The sequence below is a fragment of the Cricetulus griseus genome (genome assembly GCF_003668045.3).
Source record: "Cricetulus griseus strain 17A/GY chromosome 1 unlocalized genomic scaffold, alternate assembly CriGri-PICRH-1.0 chr1_1, whole genome shotgun sequence".
In the NCBI taxonomy this organism is placed as follows: Eukaryota; Metazoa; Chordata; class Mammalia; order Rodentia; family Cricetidae; genus Cricetulus; species Cricetulus griseus.
The window spans coordinates 240,306,332-240,324,916 of NW_023276807.1; the positions used below are offsets into that span (position 1 = coordinate 240,306,332).

Sequence of the window (18,585 nt, forward strand, 5' to 3'; positions counted from 1 at the left end):
CATGAGAAAAGATTCAATTTTGGCAGAATTTCTGTAAGGAGTCTACTAGACTTGTTTCCTCTTTGGTTACTTTCAGCTATGACATGGAAACATGGATGTTGAGAAGTAAACAGAATACATAGAAAGCATTCTGGCTACACAAAGTAACTCAGTTAATGTTTATTCTATATTATTATAATGTGAATAGGCCACAAAACTTAAAGTAATTACAAAAACCTTATAAATAAAAAATAAGTTATCAACAAATATACTTACATAAAATATAAATAGCTAGCATTAGTATAAAGCACACAGAAACAAATTAAAAAGTTAAATAGATTCAATGTTGCACTGCAACCACAGTTCAATTGTAGCATTAATATTTTTAATGAAAACAAAGTACCTTTTGGAAAGAATACAATTAACTCTAAAATATCATCTTTTCTCCAAATTGTCCTGATCCTTTAGAAGAGATTTTTCTTAAGTATACCTGGACTTTTCAATATCTAGCCTAAAAAGTTTTATGCTGTTGCATATTGTTCTTAAAGATAAGTTTGGTTATTTAGATTTATTTCACTTGGACAGAACTGTTAAGGGAAAATAATCAATATCAATGTAAAACTGCTAACGACAATATAATGATTATATTAACATTAGAAAGAAGAATTTTTGATGGTTTTGGTGTTTTTGCTTTGGCTGCTGTGTAATCTCCTAGCTTAATTATCACAATAGCCCAAGCATTAAGATAGTACATATTAGCATTGTAAGAATGCAATGTTCAGCAGCTTTTCTATAATGAACAGAAATACCACAGTTTATAAGCAATCACAGCCAGGCCATTACACCCCAGACATTTTTTAACATTACAGCCACAGAAGGACTGAGTTCCCCAAGGCTGGTGTACAAAGTTACCGTACAAAGCTTTTGCCTTTATAGCATCAGAAATACGTATTTTAAATTATTCTTATGATGCTGTCATAGTAACTACTAGAGTAAAATAATCACTGTGCTTAGTAATGTTTTCTTTTTCATAATTTATAACGGGGGCTGAGTAGTAACTATAAAAGTAACACAGCAGCCAAAGGAGATAATTATTTTTTTCTAATATAATCAATTAAAATGTCTTTATTGGTTTCATATTGATATTTACTGTTTCCTCTTCACGTTTCTAACCAAATAGAAATAAATCCAAATGCCCAAACATTTTTGATAATAATGTGCATAAACACAAAACTTTTATTAGTTAAAAATGCTCAAATGCTTATATGTAATTAAAAACAGAAGTGTGGTAGGAATTAGAGAATTTAATCATGGCCACAGAGCTGTCAGTTGCTCTGTCCTCCTGGTTTTCAGCCTCTGTGGATTTCCATTTACTCCTCTGCTAAAGAAAATCATCGTTAAAGTTCAGGTTATCACTATTCTCTTGACTTTTATCTATAATTCTGTAAGCTATGATGGTGTAAGATCATAAGCTAAGATTTGGAATTACTAAATACTCCTAATGAACATCACTTATTCCATTTTTTTTTTGCCATTGTTAGAACAAGAAAAAGCAAATCAAAAGCCAAAGTATACTTTAAAAAGTTGAAAGATCCATTTAAAAGACTGTTACAGATTTCATCTTTTTGGTCATTTCTTTAGCATTTACTAAACATACTACACAGATACTAGGTGATCATTGAGTTCCTGTGCTTTTTATTTTTTTTTAAACTTTACTTCATTAACTGTTTTAGATTACCTAGAAGCATGGCATACACTCCCTCAGGCACATCTCAATACTCATAGAAACTAGCTCCCAAGAGCTTCAAATAAAATCCATCAGGTAGTTTTTTGTGAAATCCATCAAACTTTCATGGCAAGCTTACTGAGCCAATGGGACTCCCAAAAGATGAACCTGGTTTTGACTACAGAAGGTAAGCAGAATCCAGTAACAGAGAAATTGAAGGAAAGAAACCAAAAGAGTAAGAGTGAATCTGTCTGAGATGGACTCCTGAATGGAGGACAGGGCAATGCAGGTAGGTAGAGGACACTTAAATGGGATCTTTTTAATAGATTCAAGTCTTTCGTAAACTTCAGAGGTGAAGATAATTCACTTCAGTTTAGCAACTGAGGCATTATTCCATTGGAACAGCATATTATGCTCATTGGTATTTATGGTTTCTCCAAAATGAGAGCTTAAGTATTTGTAACTGCACTGACAAATAAGGCAGGGAAAAATGGAAACAGGTTACAAAATTTCCCATGTGTCTTGATGTACAGTGAATCCACGACATAAAAGTAGTTACCATGAAATCATACTGCTTTGAAATGGTACACAGAATGACACTGACCAGAAATGGACAAATGTAACTTCAAACAACACTGCTAACAAAATTGCAACCTAATTAGAAAAAACGGAAGAAGCAACTCAAGGCAATAATGCAGCAAGGAAAAGTGCAGCCCCCTATCTCACAGCAAAGACATGTATCTCCACATTTTTTACTATCTTACTTATATTGGAACCTGAGAACTTCAATAGCAGCATAGTAAAAATTGCAGACCAACAGGATAGAAGTAGTTAAGAATAACATGCAATTTATGCATAAGGTTTATTACCATGGTTACAAACTTTGAGAACAGGCCTCTGAGACATTGGACTGAGACTCTGCCGAATATCTGCTGAGAGAGAAAGAGAGAGAAATTTAATATAGATGTATGCTCAACTCGAGATGTAAAAGAGTATTACATGATTTTTCCAAGCTTACGTATTCTTAGAGACAATGCAATGTTTCATTGCCCTGAAATGCTTGGAGCAGCACTGCTACTGACTCTTACTTCCAGCTTAACTATGCTACAGCAAACTCTACTGGGACAATGTACATATGGTTCTTTAGATGAGACCTGTCACACTAATCAGGATTTCCTAGGTTCAGTGCATTGATTTGTTAATGTGTTACTGACACCAGCCAACTGGAATGCTTCTCTCTGTGACATCTGTCTTTGTAAGGGATTAAGCAAACTTAGGAAACTTAGGGACAACTGTGGCCACAGCAGTGTATTGATGACATTTGACTTTAAGAGAACTAGGGGAGAAACTGCTCCTCCCTGTGACTGTCTCCTAGAAAGAAACAAGAACAGAATTCACCTTTAGGCTTCGGTGTCCTTTTTCTTCTGTCGCGGAAGGCAGCCCCTGACTGCAAGGCCTCCAGCAGACTATCCATCACTCCTGTCTCGTCAGCCTCTGTGAAAAGAGATACATACAGGGAATTCCATCAGCCCTCAGGGTTACCAAAGCAATGTCAAAACACACATGCAAACTGGTGATGGTAATGGTAGAGAGGAAAAGGACAGAATCCCAGGACTAAGCTTGACATTTCAAAATAAGAAAGGCTCCAACTCTGTCATAAATCAACCATCTTTTAATAAAATCCATCTCACAATGCTTGTGCTGCTTCCACTAAAGAGGACAGACAGGGCTTCACTGATGCAGTGGGGAGCACTGCTTTCATAGACCAGTGGCACGGTGAGTTTAAATGGAATGTGGTTGCGGACAGGTTAGTGTCCTAGGTTATCATAAATCATATACTCTCTCCTAGAAATAAATTATTGTTTAAGCATCAGACTTGTTTACCAAAGTGACCAGGTGTGGTGCAGTGCCTCTAGAGTGGTACTGAAGCCATGTCTGCCAAAATGTACTGTAAGAAATGAGCTTTCCATGCGCGCCTCCGTAAACATGCTTCTGCTATATAAATATACATATGTGCCTATGAGAGAGAGAGAGAGAGAGAGAGAGAGAGAGAGAGAGAGAGAGAGAGAGACTTGGGGGAGACAGAGAGAATGAGAGAGAGAGAGAGAGAGAGAGGATGAAAGATGAGAGAGAGACAGAGAGATGAGAGGGGGGAGACAGTGATAGAGAGACACACAGAGAGAAAGGAGGAGAGAGAGAGAAAGTGTGTGTGTGTGTGTGTGTGTGTGTGTGTGTGTGTGTGTGTGTGTGTGTGTGTGTGTGTGTATCAGGACAATTGTCCTCTAACTTGAGGTGACACATAATCATGACTCCAGACTTTTGTAGAATTTATGAAAGTTATCTTTCACTGTTAAGATGATAAACCCAGGGAGGCTTTCATAAATTTAAAGGACCATGTTTCTCATACTATTAAAGTTGATATTCTGTATATAATTAACATAGGATTTAGGTTTAGTGCTGATTCTGTCTAGAAAGGCAGTAGGTATTTACAGGTAACAATGTTGGATATTACTGAATACAGGAGAGAGAAGTTTAAAGAAGCTACTTGTCTACCTCTGTTTCAAGGAACACCAAGGACTCCTTTGTACCTGCGAAAGAGGTATTTGTCGGCTTTCTCTATTGACCTAGATGCCTGGTATAAGGACGCATCTAAAACAGAGGAAACTATTTTCCTAAGAACTTTTTTACACTCTATGTCCCCTGTCTCCCTCTACCCCCACCGCTTTTAGAGGCACAATCTCCTTATGGAGAACTGTTGCCACGTGAATGTGGTAGAGTACAAAACCCACACTCATTTACAGTTTATAAACAGATACATCATGGAAATATGTATCAGCTGCTTTTCCATCTGCTTCTACTGCACACTTTTAGAAGAGAACTAAACCTCGGAGGTGTTATCAGAAACGGTGGGTGAGAAGCAGAATATTTGGAGGTTGTCAATTTACACATAAATTAAATTCTAAAGTATTTCAATGTCTACTTTAAAGTACATTAAATATTTCAGACAATTTAATAGCTACCTATTCAATCTTTAAAAATTTACACTCACATTTAACTATATTTCCCTAAACATAAATTCATGTAATATTAAACACTGAATGTAGTAAAAATAAACATTTAAATAAATAAGAGGACTTTTCTTTTTGTATTACATTTGCTTGCAAAAGAAGAGCAGGGAAGAGAAAAATAGATGATTTGGTTTGGGAGAAAGGAAAATGAGGAGACAATTAAATATAAAAATGTTTGTTTTGCTCCTGGATTGTGAACAGTTGTAACTGACTGAATATGGCTGGCTGCGAAATTACACTGTGCCAACTGTAAGTTACTGGTGGATATTGAGGGCACTATGACTACTTAGGCTAATCCTGCTGGTCTCTGGAGACAGGTGCTGACATGTTTAGGCTCATGAGGTGACTCACACAGCACTGAAGTCCATGTTTCATGATTTTGAACACGCAGCTCTCTATAAAGTGACTTTCCCACGCTACTTCCTACCACTTCAAGACAGAAACTGAGACCATGTTCTATCTATCTCATGTGTGTTAGCTCAGTGCATATGACATATCACAACACGTCCTTTTGAAAGTTGCACTGTTTTCTAGACTTAACTATTATGAGACAAGGAGCTCCTGGAAGGCAGGGATAGCTGGTTCCTTTTTTATCTTAATACTGTTTTTTTCTTGTGCAGCCTTGGCTGTCATGGAACTCACTCTGTAGACTTGGATGTATGTGAGCTCAAAGACCCATCTGCATCTGCCTCCCAAGTGGTGGAATTAAAGGTGTGTGCCACCATTGCCTAGCTTTATCTTTTTTTTTTTTTAATAGGTAGCAAAATCCAGTTGTTTCATAGACATTAGTTGTCTATTCCATTATATTTGCTTATGCCTTGGTTAAGGACATAATTGTGTCTCATATACTTGCTAAAAGTCTCTGGTTAGAAGTATAAATAGACTCTTGTGTAAGTCAACACTATTTTTGCTAAATACAGTTAACATAGAAGATGGGAGGATATGAGGAGGATGTTTGCCTGGTATATGGTAGTCTGTACTTAAAATACTTAGGTTCTAAGGAATAACAAGAAATCTCTTCTTAGAGATTTCTTAGTTCTCAGAAGCACAAGACTGAGATTAACGTGAAAGGGATGAACACTATTAGAGCAAGAATGTGCTGGCCAGAAGGAATAGCAGGAATACAGAGGCAAATGCCTAAAATCGAAAGGTGTCTAAAACTGTTTAATTGCTTTCTACTATAAACCTAGGAAATAAAACCAATTTATATTAAAAACACAGCCTCCTTTCTTCTTTGAAAACTCCTAAACAACTACATGAAATAGTGCCCCAGGAGAACTGAAATTATTGCCTCCCATAATTTATAAATGGAATTTTGAAAGTTGCAGTGTTGAGAAAAAAGGAGAAAGGCAAGACTGGGAGGAGACACTGTAAAGTAGCATCAACAGGGAAGGATGGGAAGAAGGAAGAGCTGTTGAGAGACATGCCTGAGATCCTTGATGCTCAAGGATGGAGGAGAGTGATGATGTCAGGCAAGGGAATGGGCCTCTCTTGTGGGAGAGGTCATCAGTGACTACCAGGTGATTTCAGGGGGTTCAGCTGTAAAATCTGGTCTCAAACTAGTATGGAAAAAGACACTATTTTGAAAGTCATTATCTATCTATCTATCTATCTATCTATCTATCTATCTATCTATCTATCTATATCTATATCTATATATATGGGCAGTATGGGCCAGAACCTGAGAAAGGCCCTGAAAAGTGCAGGAGTAAGACAGTACCCACAAGGACTTGTGGGAGGGGCCCAGAAGTGCCACTGTCAGGAGAGGTAGCATTGGAGAGATACATCAACATAAAGCATGGCGTTGGCACACAGGCCATTATCTTCAGCCAAAACAGAACACTAATGTTTCACCCAACCGGAAAGGAAACATCCTAAATGTTTCCTGAAGGCTAAAAACAGGCAAACAAACCCAAACAGCTTACAAAGGAAACAAGTGAGAATGTGGCCATACTGCTCAATAGCATACTGAAGTCAAAAGGCAGGAGGTAAGTAAGTTCCAGCTTCGGAAGAGACATTGCTTCCATCGAAGCAGTGGCTCTGTTCCTAGGAAGGGAGGGAAAGAGAATAGCCATGTTCAGACATGCAGTCACCTTGACGTGACTTCTTAGAGATAGGAAATGTGCTGTGGGTCTGCTCTAAAAGATCCCCAGAGGCCATGTGCCAAAGGCTTGACTGGCTTATGAAAGCTTAAACCTCATCAATGGCTATATGGCTACCTTTTTAAAAAAGTATTTTTGGATGGCTACCTTTTTTCTAGGTTTCTGGTTACCATGAGATGAGCATTGCTGATCCACCCTAACCCCAAAGTTGTGTTTTACCATGGCCTGGAAACAATGGATGCAGTTGATCATGGACTAAAATCTCTAAACTGAATGCCAAGATAAAAATTTTCCCCTGTAACCTGGATCCTTTTTCAGACCAACAGAAGGACTATAACATGTGCTCTTGCAAATTAAGGGAGGAAAGTAAAAACAAAACAGGAATCAAAAAAGGGACAGGGTGCAGGTCGTGAGATCCAGGAAATGGGAGAAGACACAGCAAATGATAAGAGAACTCCCTGGACTCCCAGAATCTAGACCAAGAGTAGCCCTTATCCTTATATGTAGGAAGAAACAAACTACATGAAGAAAACAGGACTTCACATCTGATGTCTGACCATTATAAAACCAACTGTGGATGTTCACACAGATAAGAGGTTTAAAAATCCAGCAACTGATATACACAAATGTTAAGTACTTTTTCTTATTTTAGTTTGCATTAACTTAAAAATTAACAGTGTAATAAAAATCACTATTGTCTGAATGCTGGCTGGTATACCACTCAAATATACAAATAGCAACTGAATCTTTAGGAGGCAGAGTTGTTTTAAAGTGATTAAATCATGAGGTGGGGCTCAAATGGATGGGGATAGTGCCCTTAAAAGAGATGTTGAAGAGGTCGTCACCCCCTACACACACACACACACACACACACACACACACACACACACACAGACACACACACACACACACACACACACACACACACACACACACACACACACACACACACAGACAGGTTTAAAGGAACAAGGTATTATTTGTGGAGAGGAAAATGAACCCTGACAAAACCAGAATTAATTGAAGCTCTAATTTTAGACATCTTCAAGAATCACAAATCAATATATCTCTTTTTCGAATACAAATTACTATAGATAAGGTAATTTTTTTTTAAATAGCAGCAAAATGCAGTAAGGAAACAAGGACTATTTAGAAAGTGGTGATTTTATAAAGACTGGCTCTTGTGCTGACCACAAATTGTGCTGTAATTACATTGAAAGTGAACAGGGCAAAGGGGCTGGAGCACGTCAGCTAAGCACAGATGGGGAGTGAACATCGGAAACCAAATCTTCAATCACTTACCAGGAACTTTTTAGATTCCTGAACACTAAAAATGGAAAAGTGAAGAAAAGAAAAAAACTGAAGAGGCTTATTTTCAGCCTAAGGTGCTCACTGTGGGGTGGAGGAAGACAGGTCACAAAAGGTATGACAGGTTGTGATGGATGCTGGGTCAGAAACCTGGGCACATACTAGAGAAGGGGCAATCAGCATGCGGCAGGGGGTGAATGGCTAGTGGCCCAGAGGCTTCTTGGACACCTTAGAGGAATGGCTTGGGGGGTAGCAGAGCCACTGGAAGAGGGAGACTTCTTTTGGCTGTCAGAGCCATACCAGCAGGGCCTCAGGGGATAACAAACCACCTGGAGAACTGAAATATGAACAGGGCAGAGGGAGGGTCTAGGGCTAGGGGTGAAGAAGACAAAGCCACAGAAGGGCAGCTCACTGCAGAGCTAGCTGGGCCATGCTAAGGAGCCTGCAACTTATCTTTATGTGAGTGATGAACTCCTGTTAATCTCCAAAGCATGTAGTCAAATTTCCACTCAGAAAAGCACCATGAGTGAGACACTTCATGGCAAGGCAAAAAAGGAGACATGTTTAGGGTTTAAAATGAACTAGTAGGGGTGACAATGACAGCATGGAAAAGTAGATGAAGAACAGAATAATATTCTTGATCTACATTTAAGGGGCTACTATAAATAAAGGTGAGACCGATTTCCCAGCATCTGGCTTGGGCTTCAGGATGTAGATGGATAGCATTCATCAAAAATAGGAACATCTTTGGTAATAAAAGAAACTGAGCCTAGAAAGGAGCTCATTTTTGGAGAGGATGAGATATCATGAGATAACTGTTAGTAAAAAATGATTAAAGATGCCTTGATGGTTAACGTATTCACAGTTCTAAAAATCAGGGCACAGAAGTTGCCTAATGGATTTAACTTACAAAGACACAGGTTACACCATAATCACAGAAAAGAGTAGGTATAGGGGAGTGGTAATACATAGGAGTTTAATGTAAATATTTTAGATTCGAACACTGGTCCTCTGCAAATCAATGAACTTTTCCTTCATCCTCTCTCCATTCCCACTGACCTCCAACTCTCAAATGGGAAGAAAGCCATGCATTTCATGGGGTTATTATAAACATTACAGGAGTTGAAGAATGTCCAGTGCTCTGCAGGGTGCCCGGCACATAGGTAGAACCTAGCAACAGCTATTTTTCTTCAGTGGTTATTGATATGGTAAAGTGAGAGCCCATTTAAAGAGTAAGCAGAAGAGAGCTGAGGGGAAGCCACAAAGGCTAGAGGAAGCAGGGAAGGTTCTTATCCTGGGGCCATTTCCCGCTGCTTGTAGTGTGTCTGCTATGGAACTTTTTTTTTTTTTTTTAACTTCCTATTGTTTTATGACCCACATTCTTTAAGTCTTACAACATTTGACTGGTTTTAGGGGAAGTAAGTTATACAATGATTAAAGCCTAGCATTTAACATGGGAATAGAGGGATGGAAAGGCCAGGCTCTTTAAGGAACTGTTTAAAGTGTGCTGCTAATACACTGAATTCACAGGCTCAAGTTTAACCCAACCTTCCAGAAGGAAAAAATACACGGCTGTTACTCTAACATGGGTACATGAATTAATGTTCTATGCAGTTGGTTACAGAGGGATTATATGCCTTTTCGTTGTAAGTATTTCAGCCCTTAACCATCTAGACACAAAGCACAAAATACTACTTAAACCAGACAGCAAAAAGGCAGGAGTAACTTCAAACAAAATCTCTGAACTTGTTCTAATACAGAGGTGATGCTGGAAATCTGAGTCACGGGATGTAGAGAGCCAATTTTCATTGGGCCTTACTGACAAAGGCAGCATCAAAGCAGTTCTTTCATATTGCAAATGACCACATCAACCATATGCAAGGGGATTTGGGGGAAAATAAACTACAATGGTTTAAAATTTCCACTTTTCTTCACCTGTACTTATTAAATGGCTAACCTGAACAGGTTATAAATTAGTAGTAAAAATTGTAGCATTGTAAATTGTAAGGAAAGTCTCTTCTACCCTGAAATAGACCATTATAAAGAGTCAATTCTTGTGATTGGGTTTCAGTTCCCATTCTGACCATCTCGATACACCTTCTCACAACTATGAGATGGTTTCTATAACAGAATTTTCCTTAGCAAGCTATTGTCAAAATCGAGTTAACCGGTATAAAGTGTGAAGAAAGTGTCTCCCATGTGGTAAGGCCAGATACATATTAGCTGTTATTACATTTAACATTGCAACTATCCTTGTTCAGCTGATTGGGTCATGTAACAAATCCATTCTCAACCATCTCCTCATCCCTTGTCCACTTTAGCTAGAAAGGCTGGAAAAGCTAAAAACAAGACTCCCTCCCCCCCCCAAACCAATCTACAGCTTCCCCAGTCTCTTTGGAAGCAAAGGTAGAATGGGCATAGATGTACCACTATGCAATGAGGCATAGAAGACATCTCCAAGGTGTTGTTTTTGCCTCCTGAGTGCTGAGACTAAAGGCGAGCACCACCACTGCCTGGCCATCTCCAAGGTTTCTAAATATAAATAATCCATTACTATTATTCCATTTCTCATGGACTGGAATTGCAGCAGCTATAACTGCAACTATAAAATGCTACAGTCAAAACCTCCTGGCAGTCAAAACCATGAACACTAATGACAAGGCAGTGGTTTAGTTGCTCTGTACATAATACATAAGAATATCTGCAAAGCTAAGAGAAAATATTTTACAAACACAATATTTTTCCAAATATAATGAAATGTGTACAATCACCATGTGAGAGACAACATCTTTTCTAGAACTGAATTTTAAAACTGGCACGACTTAACAGTAAATAACATTGCAGATTACATTTATATTGTCTTTCGAAAGAGTTTTTATTTATTTGTTGAAGGTTTGAATGTGGGAATGGATATGAGGTCAGAGGACAACTTGCAAGGCTAGTTCTCTCTTCTACCGTGTGGCTTACTGTCAAGTGCCTTAGTCTAATCATAATGCTTTTGTGTCTCAATAACAAAAACTCATTCTTGGATGGTACAGATACATATGAAACCCCAGGAAAAACAGTAATACAAATACTGACACCAATAACACTGCAGATTATGCCATCAGGAAGAGGGAATATGATATGCCCACAATGTCAGCACTGGGGAAGCTGAGGCAGGAAGGGCAGGAATCAGACCAGTGTGGTTTATACAGTGTGGTGATTTGAAAAGGAATGGCCTTTACAGACTCTTATGTTTGAATGTTTGGCTCATAGTGAGTAGCACTATTAGGAGGTGTGGCCTTGTTGAAGTAGATGTGACCCTGGAGGAAGTGTGTCACTCTGGGGGTAGACTTTGAGGTCTCTTATGCTCAAGCTCCACCCAGTGTGGCACAGTCCCCTGAGGCCTGTGTGTCAAGATGTAAACTCTCAGCTCCTTCTCCAGCACCATGTCTGCCTGCATGCCATCATGCTTCCTGCCATGACGGTAAGAGACTTAAACCTCTGAAAATGTAACCCAGTCCCAATGAAATGTTTTCCTTTATAAGAGTTGCCTTGGTCATGGTGTCTCTTCACAGCAATAGAACCCCTAAGACATATAGTAAGAGCATACCTCAAAAAATCCTAAAATGGTCTGAGTCTAAGGGAGGAAGATGGGATTGGAGGATTGTAAAAGCCAGAGGATCAGAAAGTTTACTTTGAGATTATGTTTCTTAGTAATGTCAGAAGCTACACATGTAAAGTCTCATTAAGATGACTTCTTGAACAAAGACAACAAATAGACATGGCAAAGTGGTTCATGGAAAGCCTTCCAGACCTCCATCATACACAAAGAACCACAGACAACTAAGAAATGTTGAGAGCAGGAGAAATAGTCTTTCCCAGGAAAGAAAACACCAATAGGCTATATACCAATAGCAAAGGTCATCCCTAAAAACATACAAATAAGCAACATTCTACAGACCTGAGCAAGTTGTATTTTAGGAATATATATTTAAAGACATATAGGTAGCCGGGAAGTGGTGGCACACGTCTTTAATACCAGCACTCGGGAGGCAGAGGCAGGGGGACATCTGTGTGTTTGAGGCCAGGCTGGTCTACAGAGTAAGTTCCAGGACTGTTACATAGAGAAACCCTGTCTCAAAAAACCAATAAATAAGCAAATAAATAAACAAATAAAAAACAAACAAATGCATTTAAGAATTATTAATGAACGAGTCCATTAGTTTGAAAGAGAGTAAGGAGGCTGATATAGTTGGGTGTGAAAGGAGGAAAGGGAAGGGGAAGTGAAATGAAAAGGGGGATATAACAACGGACATTGAGGAAATCCAGAGTATCATCAGGTCATATTTTGAAAACCTGCATTCCTCAAAATTCGAAAATCTAAAAGAAATGGACAGTTTTCAGGATAGATCTCACCAAAATTGAATCAAGAACAGATAAGCAATTTAAATAGACCTATAACCCCTAATGAAATTGAAGCAGTCATCAAAGGTCTCCCAACCAAAAAAAGCCCAGGGACAGATGGGTTCAGTGCAGAATTCTACCAGAAATTCAAAGAAAAGCTAATACCAATTCTCCTCAAAGTACTGCACACAATAGAAGCAGAAGGGTCATTGCCAAACTCCTTATACGAGGCTTCAATAACCTTGGTACCCACGCCACACAAAGACACAACTAAGAAAGAGAACTACAGACCAATATCCCTCATGAACATTGATGCAAAAATACTCAATAAAATACTGGCAAATTGAATCCAAGAACACATTTGGAAAATCATCCACCATGATCAAGTAGGCTTCATCCCAGGAATGCAGGGATGGTTCAACATATGAAAATCCATCAATGTAATCCACCATATAAACAGACTGAGAAAGAAAAACCACATGATCATCTCACTAGCGGCTAAAAAAGCCTTTGAGAAAATCCAACACCCCTTCATGATAGAGGTCTTGGAGAGATTAGGGATAACAGGAACATACCTTAACATAATAAAAACAAGCTGACAGCCAACATCAAACTAAATGGAAAGAAACTCAACACAATTCCTCTAAAACCAGGGACAAGCCAAGGCCATCCACTCTCTCTAGACCTTTTTAATATTGACCTTGAAGTTCTAGCTAGAACAATAAGACAACAAAAGGAGAACAGGGGATACAAATTGGAAAGGAAGAAGTCCAACTTTCATTATTGCATAGTCTACATAGGTGACCTGAAAAACTCTACCAGGGAGCTCCTACAGCTGATAAACACTTTCAGCAAAGTGGCAGGATACAAGATTAACTCAAAAAAAAAAAAAATCAGTAGCCCTACTATATACAGATGATAAACACGATGAGAAACAAATCAGAGAAACATCACCCTTTACAATTGCCACAAACAACATAAAATACCTTGGGGTAACGCTAACCAAGAAAGTGAACGACCTGTATTGTAAGAATTTTGAGTCTCTAAAGAAAGAAATTAAAGAAGATATCAGAAAATGGAAGGATCTCCTATGTTCTTAGATAGGTAGGATCAACATAGTAAAAATAGCAATCTTGCCAAAAGCAATCTACAGAATCAATGCAATCCCAATCAAAATCCCAGCACAATTCACAGACCTTGAAAGAACAATGCTCAATTTTATATGGATAAACAAAAGACCCAGGATAGCCAAAAACACTGTATAATAAAAGAATGTCCAGAGGCATCACCATCCCTGACTTCAAGCTCTATTATGGAGCTAAAGTCCTGAAAATAGCTTGGTATTGGCACAAAAATATACAGGTAGACCAAACACCTGATTTTTGACAAAGAAACTAAAATTATACAATGGAAAAATTAAAGCATCTTCAATGAATGGTGCTGGCAAAATTGGATGCTGGTCTGTAGAAGACTGCAGATAGATCCATGTCTATTATCATGCACAAAACTTACGTCCAAATGGATCAATGACCTCAACATAAATCCAGCCATACTGAACCTCTTAGAAGAGAAGCTAGGTGGTACTCTGGAGCAAATTAGTATAGGAGACCGCTTCCTGAACATAACACCAGTAACACAGACACTGAGATAGACAATTAATAAATGGGACCTCCTAAAACTGAGAAGCTTCTTTAAGGCGAAGGACACAGTAATTAAGACAAAACGATAGCCCACAGAATGGGAAAAGATATTCACCAACCCCACATCTGACAGAGGGCTGATTTCCAAAATATACAAAGAACTCAAGAAGCTAGTCTCCAAAACACCAACTAATCCAATTAAAAAGTGGGGTACAGACTAAATAAAGAATTCCCAATAGAGGCATCTAAAATGGCAGAAAGACACATAAGAAAGTGTTCAACATCCTTAGCCATCAGGGAAATGCATATCAAAACAATTCTAAGATACCATCTCACACCTGTCAGAATGGCTAAAATCAAAAACACCAATGACAGTTTATGCTGCAGAGGATGTGGAGAAAGGGGAACACTCCTCCACTGCTGGTACATTTACACAATGGAGTACTACTCAGCGAGGGAAAAACAAAACAAAACAAAACAAAACAAAACAAAAATAACGGAATCTTGTAATTCTCAGGCAAATGGATGGAACTAGAAGAAACCATACTGAGTGAGGCAACCCAGTAGCAAAGACAAAAATAGTATGTACTCATTGCTATACGGATTTTAGATCTAGTGGAAAGAAGTAGCAGCCTACAATCAATATCACCAGAGAAGCTAGGAAAGAAGGAGGACCCTAAGAGAGACACACATGGTCCCCCCTGAGAAGGGGAAAAGGACAAGATCTCCTAAGCTAATGGAAATCATGAGGGGAGGAGATAGGAAGTTAGAAGAAAGAGAAAGGGAGAAGGGGAGGGGAGAGGAGGACAGGAGGGAGCAGGAAGATCTAGTTAGGGGAGGAATGGAGGAGAGCAAGAAAAGGGTTACCATCATAGAGGAGCCATTATAGTTTTAAAGAGAATTCTGGCACTAGGGAAATGTCCAAAGATCGACAAGGTCGACCCCAACTAACACTCTATGCAATAGTCAAGAGGATACCTTAAAAGCTCTTCTCTGATAATGAGACTGATGACTACCTTATATACCATCCTATAAGTGCCTTCTTCCAGTAGCTGAGGGAAGCAGAAGCAGACACAGCTAAATACTGAGCTGAACTCTGGAATCCAGTTCCAGAGAGGAAGGAGTGATGAGTAAAGGGGTCAAGACCAGGCTGGAGAAACCCACAGAAACAGCTGACCTGAACAAGGGGGAGCTCATGGACCCCAGACTGATAGCTGGGAAACCAGAGTAGGACTGTTCCAGATCCACTCAAGGAGGAAGTCAGTTTGGACGTCTGGACAATCTAAGGGGCTACTGTTAGTGGATGAGTAGTTACCCCTAGTACACAAATGAACTTTGGGAGCCTTCTCCTCATAGAGGGATACTCTCGAAGCCTAGACATAATGGGGAAGGTCTAGGACCTGCTCCAAATGATATGACAGACTTTGAAGATCTGTCAAGGAAGGCTGCACCCTCCTTGTGAAGCAGAAAGAGGTTGGGCTAGGGGGTTGGTGGAGGGCAAGGGAGGATGGAAGGGAAAGGGAACTGAGATTGACATGGAAAAGAAGTTTGTTTCTAATTTAAGCAAAGAAAGTTACTTCTCTACATACAAGACTCATCTCTGAAATCATAAAAGCATGAATGTTTCTGGACTATAAGCATATTACAGTCCAACATTTAAAAGTATTCATACAACTGATGTATAAATTTGTAATTATAAAATGTTAGATCAAGCAATTAGTTTCGTCATATTAAATAGATACACTGCAATTTCAAAATTCTTCTAGGTGCATGAGCCATTGCTCATCAAAGAAATCTATCCACAAATAGAGACAATCATAGAAAACCACAACTAGACACATGGAGAGATCAACAGATTTTGAGGAACCCAGCCTCGGTAGATACATCTACGTCATAGTTCCACATTTACAGCTCAAGAAATATCTCTGGAGAGGCATCAAATGATTGTAAGAGCTAGAATACCAGGATGTCTGCTGTAAAACAGACTCCCCTAGAAATACAAAACAAAAACAATACCAGTACAATGGCAATATCAATGGATCTGTTAAAAATGGAAGGTAGAAATTTTGTGGGGTTCCAGCTTTAGACAAAGAACTAAAGGCAACTAGTAACTGCTAGAGGAGAATTAGCCTCTCCCAGGGATGAGCCTCTGATTGGTTTTCCAATGCAAAGAAGTGAGCATTGAAACTATATACACACCATCAACAAAAAGTAGACTCAGTACACAGACCTATGTAACAATAATATGAAAGAAAAACAAAGTATCACCTTAGGAGTTGAGGAAGACATGAGAGGGGGTTAAAAGAGAGTGGCTGGGGGGTGCTGGCAGGAGTAAAGGAAGGTTTGTAGTTGATATAGTTCTAGTTCTATCAAAAACATACTAAAAATAAAATAAAATACATCTACTCTAGGTAAGACAGAATTCTCATGGTGTTTTCTGAGAACACTCATGCCACAAGGAGCCTTGTGTCTGAATGGGTAAATTGCGAGTGGAGCTAAGAGCAGATGGCTCTGTAGGTAAGTGAGCTTGGATAGCAATGTGTCACATGAATTGGTCTAGGTGACTCCTGTCAAATGTTCAAAAAGGTCCATTCATGCTAAAAGCAGAATTTTCAATCAACAGGGGTAATAAGACATCCAGTAACTACTATACTGATAGCAATCTGTTCACTTTGGTAATAACATCAAAATAAATTTCAAGTAGACCAATCATTTCAACTCTAAAAGATTAATCTGCAAAAAACAGAGCATATAAGAGGGGAAAATGCATTTTCATTAGTTCTAGAATGTGAAGGTCTACAAGGAAAACCCCAAAACTCAAAAGTCATATAAATATCTAAAACTTGAAATAATAAGTCTGCATATGAAGAATAAAGGATAAGCAGGGAAAATAGGTGAAATAGAGGTACCTCAGAGGATTGAATGTCATAAAGAGACATGCAACTCAGTAAGAAAATGACCAGTAAACAGGTAGATAGCACATTCAAGGAACCACCCCGTACAGTTATTTGTAAAACCTCAGAATTCACTGGTTCAAATCCCAATCCCCAAAGTAATGGGACAGGGAAGTGGAGCTTTGAGAAGAGATCAGATTCTGGGAAGAGGGCCTCAAGAAAATACACCCAAAGTGAGCTGACTTTTTAGAGGATATTACTATAAACCAGGCAAGAGGTGTTCCCCAGACCCTGAATCTGCTGGAGCCTTGATCTTCAGAGCCTGATTCCAGAGCTATGAGAAGTGAATTTCTGTACCTCACATGTTATTGAATTAAGGGACTTCCTTTCAGGAACCTAGATGAAAGCTCCATACATAGGTGATTGCCTCCACCTTCTACATAACTAAATATATTTAAAATAAATCAGTGGAAGATCATTCATTTTCATTTATCTGTCAGGTAATAGTCAAGATGTAAGACAGATTATTATTAGTGTTGGGGTAGAGGACAAATCAATTATTAGAAAGTGTTGGGAAAAGGTGAGGCTGAAGAGATGACTCAGTGGTTAAGAGAACTGGTTGTTCTTCCAGAGGACTCAAGGTTCAATTGCCAGCACTCATATTGTGGCTCACAACCATCTGTTATCTCTAGTTTCAGGGGGTTCCAATGGCCTTTTCTGGCCTTCATGAACACCATATACAGCCATACATGCAGTCAAACACACATACACTAAAATTTAAAACATCCCTGGTTGAAAAGCAGGTCACTTTATTCATCATTGGTATTAGTCAAAATTTAAAAAAAGAATTCATCTCTTTGAAGAGTAATTTAACAATGATTGTCAGAGGCATTAACTTGGTGCCATATGAAAAGTTTTCTGTAAAAAAAATTCACCTACATATATAATTCACACATATACAAAGGTTTATGTTAAATAATGTATATTATATTGTTTATAATTGTAGGAGGCTAGCAGAAGTTTTAAAGTTCATATGCAGGAGACTAAACTATGACACTCATGTTCCAGAATATGTGGATATATGAATGAAGAGTAAAATATATTTCACCTGTTGGTGGGGCTACTGCTAACGCCCAGCTAGTGACAAAGGACAGTTATTGTATTATCAATGAAGACACTGACCTTTCTCTGACCATTTATAACTTTGCCATTTGACAAAATGCCACTTTTTATTTCTATCTTGATAATTATCACAGAGTGATAAAGGCAGGTGCCAACAAATTTTCTAGTGAGGAATATTATGTGTATTTAAAATTACTAAATTATTCTGTTTTTAGTGTGCAGATCTGCTGAGCATATCTATTGTGACCTCCTGTACTAATCAATGAAGAAAGCAAAACTTAGAAACCATCACTGACTCCCTGGTAAGTAAGTTTCCAGAGTGGGCCATGTGTATGGTGTAGGGTGTAGAGTACTGAG

At 38.7% G+C, this 18,585-nt stretch overlaps 1 protein-coding gene across 8 annotated transcripts in view; it reads right to left on the minus strand.

Annotated features, from left to right (window-relative positions):
* Diaph3 (diaphanous related formin 3) overlaps positions 1-18,585 on the minus strand; it is a 437,024-nt gene that overhangs the window by 112,299 nt on the left and 306,140 nt on the right. For 5 of the 8 annotated variants that reach the window (XM_027394029.1, XM_027394027.1, XM_027394030.2 and 2 more), the window contains 2 exons: positions 3,104-3,199; positions 2,575-2,637 (listed from right to left, as the gene is read on the minus strand). In XM_027394029.1, coding sequence (XP_027249830.1) covers positions 2,575-2,637; positions 3,104-3,199 — 159 coding nt within the window. The remainder of the gene's footprint in view (positions 1-2,574; positions 2,638-3,103; positions 3,200-18,585) is intronic. The other 3 variants (XM_027394028.1, XM_035453302.1, XM_027394032.2) reach the window with 1 other exon arrangement.